Here is a 13,240-nt window from a genome sequence, read left to right as displayed (position 1 = left end):
GCAGCAGAATTCCGCTGGCAGAGAGTATGTCCGCTCAAAAATTGCCAGGATGTTGGCAGGTAGGGAGCCCTTGCTCATCCTCTCAGCTGATTGGGACCCTGCGATTTTGCAGCAGTGGTCCTGATCAGCTCCCTAGGATATGCAGCAATTATTTTTACCCATTTGTAAATGTTACCTTGTCTCTCCAACTTCTCACACAGTTATGGTGATTAATATCCTTCTTCCAAGTGAGTATAGTGGTTGATTGTAACATAGGCTGCTATAGCAGAACATCATGTATATTCTCATAATGACAATATTCAGCCAGACTCTGTCATACAGAAGTAGGTAAGTGAACTGTATCAGCAGTGTATCAGCTGTATATGCTGCAGTCTATGTGGCTGTATAATCACTGTGTATGAGCATGCCTGACCAGAAGAGAGAAATGCCTACAAGACATATCCCATGGTAACAAACAAAAAAACAGAGCACCAAGCTTATATTTAAAAAAAAAATTTGATTTCATACAAGTATGTTTAATTTCACATAATGCATCAGTTTAGACCTATTTATCTATATGGTAAAACCCCTTTAATGATAAGGTGTTGGTTTAGACAATGTAGCCCAGGACTGTCTTTCCGCTTCTCTTGAAAACACCGGTACAATTCAAGCTTTGGCATATGGTGATTGTTTGCGAACCCTTCAACATTTTTAAGAATTTAATGTAAAACAATATTAGATTTTCACGCAAGGCCTAAAAATAGGTAACAGAACCAAATCAAACATATCTGTAAGTGGTATGGGAACCTGTTGGCCACATTCCCACATGCCGGTAAGCATGTGCTGCCAAAACTACATCTCTGAGGTCACCAATGGCTGTGCAATGTTGCTTAGAAACAATCCAAAAAGAAGCATTGGCACTGCTACCGTAACAAAAATGCCCACAACAACAATATGAAGCTGGGGTATTTAGAAAGTGCCTCCCATAATAGCTATAAATATCAAGGTGGTGCTCACATCAAAGGGGATAGTCCATATAAAACGTATAGTTAACCAGAGGCAGACCAGAGAACTCACCTTAAAAAATACTGCAGCCTGACTTGCGGGAATCCAGTCGCGGTGACACAGATGGCTTCAGAATGGCGCAGACGAGTGGTGGATGTTCCGAGGCAGGGGATATACACACACTGTGAACTGTTCCCTGTTTAAAACTGACCGCTATGTCTGAAGATGATGTAACCTCCCTTTTTCCATTCATAGAAAGGTTTTACTACTATAGACGCTGCATGCGCAGCTCCGTGCAACTTTATCTAAACAGGTGGAACGTGTGACGACAGTAAGGGCTTGAGAAAGCATCAGCTCGATGCGAAACACTGTTGCCCGCGGTCTCTTGTATGTCCCCTGGTTCATAACATCCACCACCCGTCTGTGCCATCCCGAAGTCACCGCGACTGGATTCCCGCAAGTCAGGCTGCAGTATTTTTTAAACTGAATGTTGCTAATAATCCTCACAACATTGTGTGGTGAACACATGGGGGCGTGGTTTGGCTGTATGAATTCACCAGCAAGTGGGAAAACAGCCTCAGGATTAGCAGACAATTTGAAGATAAAATTAGTCACATTTTAAATCAGTAGGATCATTTTTTTTTGTAATGTAATAATGAAGAAATTAGAATATTTATCAGATGGGTGGGTATAGTGCTGCATATTAATGAGGCAAGGGAGCTTTTGAAGCCGGCTCCCCTCCTCCATTGCACACAGCAGCACTATAGCAATTCCACTACCAGTAAGGAAAGCTTTTTATCTGCTGGGGACAGAATTATGTATGTAATCCCTTGTTTTATTGCTGTTCATCAGCACTATAACCCACTGTATTGGGTTTAGGGCAGGTGAGCAGCATTTCAGTTGCCCTTTAACTATATTTTAGAATCTTTTGGTGAATTTTTCATTTTTTTTTTATACATATTTTATAATCCTTAGATCTTTGTTTCCACTCTGGCCACTAGGGGTGTAACACTAAGCTGAGACTTTATGCTCTGCAGAGATCATTTCCCAGTAATGCCCTTCTTTACAGCACAGAAAGGGAATACATTGAAAGGTGACACCAGTAAGTTAGATACACACAATAGCTTTTTCTCAGAGAGCAACCTCCCCCTACCTGTAAAATGACCATGGGGAAGCTTCTGTCCATTGTCATTTGTGTCCATGGGTCCTGCTGTAAACCATACCACTATATGCTGTTAAAAACAACTCAGGCAAGATGGCAGGCAGCCCGGCAGGGGTCAGATGGCCAAGATGGCAGGCAGTCAGAAAAAATAGAAACAGGTTAGAAAAAAAAATTTCTGTATCTGGTACAGTATCAAGGAAAAAAACACCTAGGTGACACCTTCCCTTTTAAGCAATTAAAGTCCTTACTTACATTAGGTAATGTTGTTAATCATGAGTCCACCATTAGTTCACTGAACTATAATGCTCTGCATGGTAGCTTTGCCAGGAGGAAGCTGCTGCTCTCCAAAAGAACATTGCTGCCCATTGGGATAAGACCGAAGCGTGGATGAGACTAAAGGAGGTGTTTCTGCTTATATGGAAAGTGTTATGTCTCAAGAAAGGAAAGGTTTACTTTGCAGTATGAAAACCTTCTATCTGTGGAACATGGGAGTGGTAGTGTCATGGTTTGGGTCTGTCTGTAAGCTGAATCTGAAGAGAACTGGTGTCATACAGCAAGACAACAGCCCTAAACACCCAAGTCGTGTATGAATAGTTTAAATGTAAAGTTTTGGCCAAGTGAAAGTCCTGACCTGACATTTTAAAGGGTTTTTTAGACTTTCAAGCACCACCTTATGTGTTTCCATTTCTACAGTGGATATTGTCATGTTGCCTCAATGAAGTATTTGATAGAAATTTCCTTGATATAGATATGTTGTAGTTCTGCATGTGCCTAGGGCAATATCCACTATGCTGTCCAGCTTTACAAAGACTGCCTTGTAACAGTGTGTACAATGTGAAAGTGAGCTTAGCTTGCTGTTAATGTCAGTTTTTCTGTTTTTAGGTACGTGTAGCCGCAAAATTCATCATTCATTCTCCGCCAGGAGAATTTAATGAAGTGTTTAATGGTGAGTAATGCTGTAAACTTTCCTCTCCAACCCTAGCACTATTCTTGAATGTCTTACAATATATTAGTATAGAAGACTATTTGAACTGAAAGGAACATTTTAGGGTGCTCTTCATTTTCATTTATTGCACACTTCAAGGTAGGACTAATTTACATGGCTAAGTGAATCATGTATATGAAACACCCCCAGTTTGTAATAAAAATGTTCTTTAACGATATAAATATTAAAAAGGTGAATCCCTTAAAGGGGTACTCCGCCCCTAGCATCTTATCCCCTAGCCTTCGGACCCCCGGGATCTCCACTGCAGAACCCCGTTATCATTATTGCACAGAGCAAACTCTCTCTGTGCGTAATGATCGGCGATACAGGGCCGGAGCATGGTGACATCACGGCTCCGCCCCATCAATATAAGTCTATGGGAGGGGGCGTGGCGGACATCCCTAAATTTCATGAAAATTTAGCATTTTTTTTAACTTTGAAGCTCTCTACTTGTAAGGAACATGGATATTGCCAATAAATTTTATTTTTCTTCACAAATACAATATGTCCACTTTATGTTGGCATTATAAAATGGACATATTTTTACTTTTTGAAAAAATTGGAGGGCTTCAAAGTAGAGCAGCAATTTTCTAAAATTTCATGAAAATTGCTAAATCTGAAGGGACAGATGTTACAGAACTACAACTCCCAGCATGCCTGGGTAGTCCAGGCATGCTGAGAGTTGTAGTTTGGCAACATCTGGAGGGCTACCGTTTGGGCACCACTGTAATAGTGGTCTCCAAACTGTGACCCTCCAGATGTTGCAAAACTACAACTCCCACCATGCCCAGACAGCCTTTGGCTGTCTGGGCATGCTGGGAGTTGCAGTTTGGCCTTCCTAGTGGTTGCCACAGTAAAGATCACAGTAAAGTTTCCCTACCTGAGCCAGGATCCAGCAGTCTCCAGCGAAGATCGGGGATCCCCAGGCATCGTCTCCTGCAGGTACCTGGCTCCATCTTCTGTCCATGTTCCCCTCGACATCCAGGGGTGGGCAGAATGGGGGGTTGCCAACCCACTGTCCTGCTCTGCCATTGGTCAGAATCAGTTCCGACCAATGGCAGGGGATAGGAGGAGATCGCAGCACTGCGACCTCGCTCCTATCCCTCAGGATGATCAGGGCTGTCCCTGACAGCTCCGATCATCGCCATTTTCCGGGTCATCGAGTCACCAGAGACCCGATCAGCCCGGAATAGCAGAAAATCGCAGAGGGGGTGTCTCGGGACCTTCCTGGGCAATGTGCCGGGATGCCTGCTGAATGATTTCAGCAGGCACTCCGGTCCGGTCCCCAACCGGTTAGCGGCGGGGACCGGAATTCCCACGTGCGTATGCATACGCCCCACATCCTTAAGGACTCGGGATGCAGGGGGTATGTATACGCCCGGCGTCTTGAACAGGTTAAAAGTGCATTTTTATAAATTTGAAATGCTCTGCTTGAAAAGAAAATGGACATGCCAAGCAAGCAACATATTGATTCACATACAACATGTCTACTTTATGTTGGCATCATAACGTAGACATGATTTTACTTTTTAAAGACATTAGAGGGTTTCAAAGTTTAGCAGCACTTTTCCAATTTTTCACAAATTTCAAAATCTGAAATTTTTTAGGGACTAGCTCAGTTTGAAGTGGATTTGAGGGGCCTTCATGTTAGAAATCCCCCATAAATGATGCCATTATTAAAACTACACCCCCTCAAAGTATTCAAAATGACATTCAAAAAGTTTAACCCATTAGGTGTTTTACAGGAATAGCAGCAAAGTGGAGGAAAAAAGTCAAAATCTCCATCTTTTTTACACTAACATGTTGTTGTAGTCCCACATTTTCATTTTTACAAGAGGTAAAAGGAGAAAAAGCCCCTCAAAATGTGTAACCCAATTTCTCCCAAATACTGAAATACCCCATATGTGGACATAAATTGCTGTGCAGGTGCACAACAGGGCTGAGTAGAAGGAGCGACATTTGGCTTTTTTGGGGGCATTTACAAAGCCCCCATGGTGCCAAAACCGCAGTGCCAAATGTCACTCCATTTTGGAAATATTGTGGACATAAAATGCGCTGCTGGAGCACGGAAGGGCTCAGAAATGAAGGCGCACCGTTGGTGGGCGTTTATAAAGCCCCCATACTGCCAGAACAGCAGAACCCCCCCCCCCCCCCAACATGTGACACAATTTTTGAAACTACACCCCTCAAGGAATCTAATAAGGACTGCAGTGCCAGATTTTTGGCACAGTGGGCCGTGAATATGAAAAATTACTTTTTTTTTTTCATTTTTAACAGACCACTGTTCCAAAAATCTGTCAAACACCTGTGTGGTGTAAATGCTCACTGCACTCCTTGTTACCTGACCTCTTGTGAAAATTTGGTAACACCAGCATGTTAGTGTAAAATAGGGCAGGGCGGTATGACCAAATGTGTATTTTACGGTATTTTTTTGTAACTTCCGGCGGTTCCACAGTATATGGGTACGTTCCCACACGGCGTATTTTGCTGCGTATGTGCTGCGTATTTGCTGCATATTTGGTGCTGCGTATTTTCCTACCCATTGACTTCAACAGAGAAAATAAAATATGCAGCAGCAAATACGCAGCAAATACGCCGTGTGGGAATGTACCCTATAACGGTATTTCCTCCTACTCCTCACCCCCCCCCCCCCAATTATTAGCCCAGCGCTGCCCCCATCGTGGTTAATACTCACATGTCACCCACTAGCGCTGCCCTCCTCGTGCTGTTTGTTGCAGCCGCAGGCGCTGACACAAGGTAAACAAAATAAACAAACGCATGTTCCAACATCGGCCTTATGCTGGGGACGGGAACGTCGGACTGTCGTCAGCCTATCACCGGCCGCAGCGATGTTCCGCCTCTGTCGCTGATAAGGCTGAGCCCACTGTCATGTAAGGAGCTCTGGACGACTTCTTACATGACAGTGGGCTCAGCCTATCAGCGGCCGAGGCGGAACATCGCTGCTGACGGCTGTCCAACGTTCCATTCCCTAGGAAGCAGATGAGGCCGGTACCTGACCAACGGGAGGTAAGAAAGTTTTTTGTTGGTTTTTTGCAGCCCGGGCATAGGGATACCACACAGTATAGAGCAGTGGTCTTCAACCTGCCAACCTCCAGATGTTTCAAAACTACAACTCCCAGCATGCATGCTGAGAGTTGTAGTTTTGCAAAATCTGGAGGTCCGCAGGTTGAAGATCACTGGTATGGAGTGTCAGCGCCGGTGGCCGCAACAAACAGGAGGATGGGGACAGCGCTAGGCTGATAATTAATTGGGGGGGAAGAACAGCGCTCGCGGGCAACATATGATTAGTTCCCCGATGTGGGGACAGCGCAGCGCTGGGCTAATTCCTTCATTCCCGTGGGGGAGGGGCCAAACCGGTATTACGGTATGGGTTAAAATTCATATCGTGCAGCACAAAAATGTGGGTATTCGGTATGAACCGGTATACCGCCCAGCCCTAATGTAAAAATAAAATTTTTTACACTAACATGTTGGTGTAGCCCCAAGTTTTTTGCCCAAAGTGGTAAAAGGAGCAAAAGCTTCCCAAAATTTGCAACACAATTTCTTCAGAGTACGGAAATCCCCCATATGTGGCCTAAATTGTTGTCTTGAAATACAGGGCTCAGGAGCGAGACAGCACCATGTGCATTTGAGGTCCAAATTAGGGCTTTGCATAGGGGTTGTGCAGGGATTATGAGGGTCTTGCATGAAGGGGGTGTGCCGTGGGCCGACTATCGCCTTGTAAAATCTCAGGAATGTACACCTCCCCTATATGTGGTGTATGTTCCTGTGACTGGTGCAAGGGCAGCCATGAAGCCGCTGGACTTACTGAGAGGGGAACCTTTTTTTATGGGCATGCGATAAAGTGGAATGTTGTACAGAACACCCCCACTCCAGTATTGCCTAATTTTTTTGCTTTTTTCGACTTGGCCCATATGAAGGACGAGGCCCCAATATGTCCCTATCTCGGCTGCATTGATGGGGGGTCCATCTAACAGACCTAACCAAAAAAAGCAAGTTTGTCTTAGCCCCCATCAAATATTCACTGAAAAAATATATATAAAGTCCATTTCAGTGATGACTGTGGGGTCAATTTGGATTTCTGGGCGGCCAACAGACCCAGGAATCAGTGGCTTATAACCATCTAGAACTGGGGTCCAGGGGGGTCACCGATATGGAGGGACAGGGAAAATTGTAAGCGGAACAAGGTTGCTAATATGTGGGACAGGGCCACTAGTATGGGGAACCTCTACTGGCATTGCTTTTGGAGCTGCCTTCTGGGGGGGGGGGGTGCTCATCATCACTGGATGATGAGGGAAAGAGGAGGAAAATGGGGTCTGTCTCTTCTCCCTTACTGGTGGCAATAATGACTTATGCCTTCTATGGGAGAAAAACGCCACTATTTCGGGGAAAAAGATTCCAGTGGCTCAACATGCTGCGATTGTGCAAAACCGCCAAGGAGCTGAAAAAATGCCAAACTGTATAACGGAAAAATAATTTTGTGATTACTCATTGGCCGCAGATTTTTTTGCCGGAAAAACGCCATGCGGCAGAATTGGTGTTTTTCTTGGCATTTAAAAAAAAAAAAAAAAAGTAGAAACTTAGCCTAAGCATGGACAACACAAAAGGGGAAGAGAACTGTCTGAGGACTTGAGAACCAAAATTGTGGAAAAATATCAACAATCTCAAGGTTACAAGTCCATCTCCAGAGATCTAGGCTAGGTTCAGACTACGGAATCTCCGGGCATAAAATTTCCGCCCGGAGATTCAGTGCGGCCAGCGCTGACTGAATCAGTCGGCGCTAGGACCGTGCGGGCACTGCAGTCTCCAATAGACTGCAATGTGTTCCACACGGATTTCCGCCTAAAGAAAGAGCATCGACTTTCTTCAGGCGGAAATTTCCAAGCGGATTTTCCGTTCACAAATTCCGAAGTGTGAATTTGTGAACGGAAAACCACGCACTACACTATACATTTTAGCAAGCGGAATTTCCGACCTTCAATTTCAAAGCAGAATTGCAGGTGGAAATTCCGTAGTCTGAACCTAGCCTTAGATATGCCTTAGTCCACAGTGCGCAACATTATCAAGAAGTGTGCACCCATGGCACTGTAGCTAATCTTCCTGGACGTGGACGCAAGAGAAAAATTTATGAAAGGTGTCAACGCAATATAGTCTGGATGGTGGATAAGCAGCTCCAAACAAGTTCCAAAGATATTCAAGCTGTCCAGCAGGATCAGGGAGCATCAGTGTCAGCGCGAACTGCCCATCTACATTTAAATGAAATGAAACGCTATGGCAGGAGACCCAGGAGGACCCAACTGCTGACAGAGACATAAAAAGCAAGACTACATTTTTCCAAATTGAACTTGAGTAAGCCAAAAATCCTTCTCTAAAAACGTCTTGTGGACAGATGAGACCAAAATAGAGCTTTTTGGTAAAGCACATCATTCTCCTGTTTACCAAAAACAGAATGAGGCCTACAAAGAAAAGAACACAGTACCTATAGTGAAATATGGTGGAGTTCAATGATATTTTGGGGTTGTTTTGCTGCCTCTGGCACTGGGTGCCTTGAATGTGTGCAAGGCATCATGAAATCTGAGGATTACCAACACAGCCCAGTGTCAGAAATCTGTGTTTGTGTCCGAGATCTTGGGTCTTCCAGCAGGACAATGATCCCAAAGATACGTCAATAAGCACCCAGGAATGGATGGCAACAAAGCGCTGGAGAGTTCTGAAGTGGCAGCAATGAGTCCAGATCTAAATCCCATTGAACACCTGTGGAGAGATCTTATAATTGCTGTTGGGAAAAAGTGCCCTTCTAATGAGAGAGACCTGGAGCAGTTTGCAAAGGAAGAGTGGTCCAACATTCCGGCTGAGAGGTGTAAGAATCTTATTGATGGTTATAGGAAGCGACTGATTTCAGTTATTTTTTCCAAAGGGTGTGCAACCAAATATTAAGTTAAGGGTGCCAATAATTTTGTCCAGACCATTTTTGGAGTTTGGTGTGAAATTATGTCCAATTAGCTTTTTTTTTTCCTCCCCTTTTTTGGTTTAGTCCCAATACACACAAAGGGAATAAATGTGTATAGCAAAACATGTGTTACTGCAATCCTTTTCTGTGAGAAATACTTCATTTTCTTGAAAAGTTTCAGGGGTGCCAACATTTACGGCCATGACTGTAGGTTAAACCTGATGGACTTTGGTCTTTTTTTTTTTTTTCAACCTTATGAACTATGTTACTATGAAATGTCTTATGTCTGAGGTGGGGTGTACATTTCTGACCTACACTTCTGATGGAAGGCTCTAACATATGTCAATATATAGATGTGCACTATGCTGTAGGGTCTGCTTTGCTTTCCTATACATTTGAAAAAAAGGTATGTTGGATGGAATCTCATAGACATGCTTTAGGTATATTCTAAATAGACTATTCAGACACTATTTTGCACAGAGCCTTAGCAACAGAATTTAACTGGAAACACCAAAGTGAAAAGAGTACAACTCCTATTCTAAAAGGTCATCTCTTAAGAGTAGTAGAAATAGATTAATAAAGTAGAAACATTGTACAAACAAATTCTAAAAGTATGTACTATGTATACTAGCCAAATAGATCCTGAATTTGTGCGGTTTATTTTTCAATACAAATACTATTTAATTCTAATTCTCCCACAAAATTGTTTCCTTGCAGATGTTCGGTTCCTGCTTAACAACGATAATTTACTCAGGGAAGGTGCTGCTCAGTGAGTATCAAGTCCTGACACAACTCCTTTATACCTCTGTAATTCCCAGTTCGACATGAACAGTGCTTAGTTGGTACAATTATCACCTATAAAGTGTTGCTACTACATGTTGGTCTTTCCCTTTCCAAAGCTACTTCCAACAGTTGTGCCTGGGACAACCTGCAGGAATCTTGAAAACTAAACCATACTGACAAAAGTAGTCCCTCTTTTATGCAAGCTAAAGAACTTACTTTTTCTAGTATTAACCTCTTCAGGACATAGGGCGTATGGATACGCCCTGCATTCCGAGTCCTTAAGGACGCAGGGCGTATCCATACGCCCTTGGGAATTCCGGTCCCCACCGCTAGCTGGTTGGGGACCGGAGCCGGATGCCTGCTGAAATCGTTCAGCAGGCATCCCGGCATATCGCCCAGGGGGGTCATTATTTCCCCCCATGTCGGCGATGGCCGCAGATCGTTGGACAATTCAGTCCAGCGCTCTGCGGCGATTTCGGGTCAATCGGGTCTCCGCTGACCCGGAATTACTGGCTGATCGCCCCGAATAGCCATAGCCTGCAGGGGTGAGGTGGCACTGGTGCCACCTCACGATCGCCCTGATTCGTCGGCCGGATTACCGGCCGACCAATCAGGGCGCCTGCTGCGGGTGTCATTCCCGCAACCCGCTCCGCCCCTCTTCCGGAGGACGTGAGCGGGTGTGGGACGTGCACCCCGGGAGCTGGGGACCCCGATCCCCGGCGTCAATGTTGGGATCGGGGCCCCAGGAGCGGCGGCGGCGAGGGACTAACCTGAAGCAGCGTGGATCAGGAGTTGGGTGAGTGACGGCCTCCTGCCGTTGCTTAGCAACTGCACCCAGCATGCAAAAAGGGCATGCTGGGACTTATGGTTTTGCAACAGCTGGAGGCACATTTTTTCTATGGAAAAGTGTACCTTCAGCTGTTTTATAACTACAACTCCCAGCTTGCACAAACGGCTAAAGTGCATGCTGGGAGTTGTAGTGGTGCATCTGCTGAGAGTTGTAGTTTTGCAACAGCTGAAGGCACACTGGTTGTGAAACTCAGTTTTTTTTTTACCTAACTCAGTGTTTTACGACCGGTGTGCCTCCAGCTGTTGCAAACTACAACTCTCAGCAATCACCGTACACCATGCATCGTACATGCTGGGAGTTGTAGTTTTGTAACAGCTGGAGGCACACTGGTTGTGAACCCTGAGTTAGGTCACAAACTCAGTGATGCATAACCAGTGTGCCTACAGCTGTTGCAAAACTAAAACTCTCAGCATGTACAGTCTGTCAGCGCATGCTGATAGTTTTGCAACAGCTGGATGCCCCCCCCCTGCCCCAATGTGAACGTACAGGGTACACTCACATGGGCGGAGGTTTACAGTAAATATCTGGCTGCAAGTTTGAGCTGCGGCAAATTTTCTGCCGCAGCTCAAACTGCCAGCGGGAAACTACTGTGAACCCCCGCCCATGCAACTGTACCCTAGATACACTACACTAACAAAAAATAAAATAAAAAGTAAAAAACACTACATATACACATACCCCTACACAGCCCCCCTCCCCAATAAAAATTTAAAACGTCTGGTACGCCACTGTTTCCAAAACGGAGCCTCCAGCTGTTGCAAAACAACAACTCCCAGTATTGTTGGACAGCCGTTGACTGTCCAGGCATGCTGGGAGTTTTGCAACAGCTGGAGGCACCCTGTTTGAGAATCACTGGCGTAGAATTCCCCTATGTTCACCCCTATGCAAGTCCCTAATTTAGGCCTCAAATGCGCATGGCGCTCTCACTTTGGAGCCCTGTCGTATTTCAAGGCAACAGTTTAGGGCCACATATGGAGTATCATCGTACTCGGGAGAAATTGCCTAACAAATTTTGGGGGGTATTTTCTGCTTTTACCCTTTTTAAAAATGTAAATTTTTTGGGAAAACAAGAATTTTAGGTAAAAAAAATAATTTTTTTTTTACATATGCAAAAGTCGTGAAACACCTGTGGGGTATAAAGGCTCACTTTATCCCATGTTACATTCCCCGAGGCGTCTAGTTTCCAAAACGGTATGCCGTGTTTTTTTTTTATTTAATTTTTTTTTGCTGTTCTGGCACCATAGGGGCTTCCTAAATGCAACATGCCCCCCAAAAACCATTTCAGAAAAACATACTCTCCAAAATCCCCTTGTCGCTCCTTTGCTTCTGAGCCCTCTACTGCGCCCGCCGAACACTTTACATAGACATATGAGGTATGTGCTTACTCGAGAGAAATTGGGCTACAAATATAAGTATACATTTTCTCCTTTTACCACTTGCAAAAAATCTAAAATTGGGTCTACAAGAACATGCGAGTGTAAAAAAAATGAAGATTTTGAATTTTCTCCTTCACTTTGCTGCTATTCCTGTGAAACACTTAAAGGGTTAAAACACTTACTGAATGTCATTTTGAATACTTTGGGGGGTGTAGTTTTTATAATGGGGTCATTTGTGGGGTATTTCTAATAGTGATCGACCGATATCGTTTTTTTTGGGCTGATACCGATAATCTGTGCAGGTTAGGGCCGATAGCCGATAACTTATACAGGAATATCGGTATAAGTTATCGGCTATTTAACCCCCTGCGACACCGCTGCAGGTCATTGATTTAAAGCGGGCGCTTTAAATCAATGATCTGCAGTGGCTTTTGCGGGGCCATAGACCGCTGCCGCCACCCGCTTCTCTCCCCTACCTGCAAGGGTGCTCCGAGCCATCCATCCATCGTTCATGTAGTGTCCGGGGGCGTTCCGGGTGGAGGGTGGTCCGGTCCGGGCTTTCCTTCTCCGGCGGTCATCTTCTCCACTCCGGGCAGGCTCCGGCCTAGTACACTGCATAGATGCCGCTGCGCAGTGACGCCCGTGCGCAGCGACGCACCTGACGTCACGGCGTAGCGGCGTCTATGCAGCGTACTAGGCCGGAGCCTGCCCGGAGTGGAGAAGAAGACCGTAGGAGGACAGCCCGGACCGGACCACCCTCCACCCGGAACGCCCCCGGACACTACATGAAGGAAGGATGGCCTGGACCACCCCCATTACGGGTAAGTTTAATTTTTTTATTGACTCGGAGGGTGGGGGAGGGGCCCGACCGGTATAGCGGTATGGAAAAAAAATCCATACCGGTATACCGCCTTGCATGGGGGGGGGTGTGTGCGACGTGGGTCGGGGGTGCGGCGGGTGGAGGGGGTGGCAGGTGCGGTGGGGGCGGTGCGGGGGGCGGGGCATTGTCGGCTTATCGGCAAGATAATTGCTGATACCGGTAATGCCCAAAATCGTGATTATCGGCCGATAATCGGTCGATCCCTAATTTCTAATATGAAGACCCTTCAAATCCACTTCAAACCTGAAC

General features: G+C 45.3%; 1 protein-coding gene across 1 annotated transcript in view; it reads left to right on the top strand.

Annotated features, from left to right (window-relative positions):
• CAPZA2 (capping actin protein of muscle Z-line subunit alpha 2) overlaps positions 1-13,240 on the top strand; it is a 63,535-nt gene that overhangs the window by 18,306 nt on the left and 31,989 nt on the right. Inside the window, exons 2-3 of the mRNA XM_056573852.1 lie at positions 3,029-3,092; positions 9,820-9,871. Of these exons, the coding sequence (XP_056429827.1) occupies positions 3,029-3,092; positions 9,820-9,871 (116 nt within the window). The remainder of the gene's footprint in view (positions 1-3,028; positions 3,093-9,819; positions 9,872-13,240) is intronic.

This window comes from Hyla sarda, chromosome 4 (assembly GCF_029499605.1).
Source record: "Hyla sarda isolate aHylSar1 chromosome 4, aHylSar1.hap1, whole genome shotgun sequence".
NCBI classification, from domain to species: domain Eukaryota; kingdom Metazoa; phylum Chordata; class Amphibia; order Anura; family Hylidae; genus Hyla; species Hyla sarda.
The sequence above is the reverse complement of the archived record's forward strand: the minus strand, read 5'-3'. Positions and strand labels throughout refer to the sequence as shown.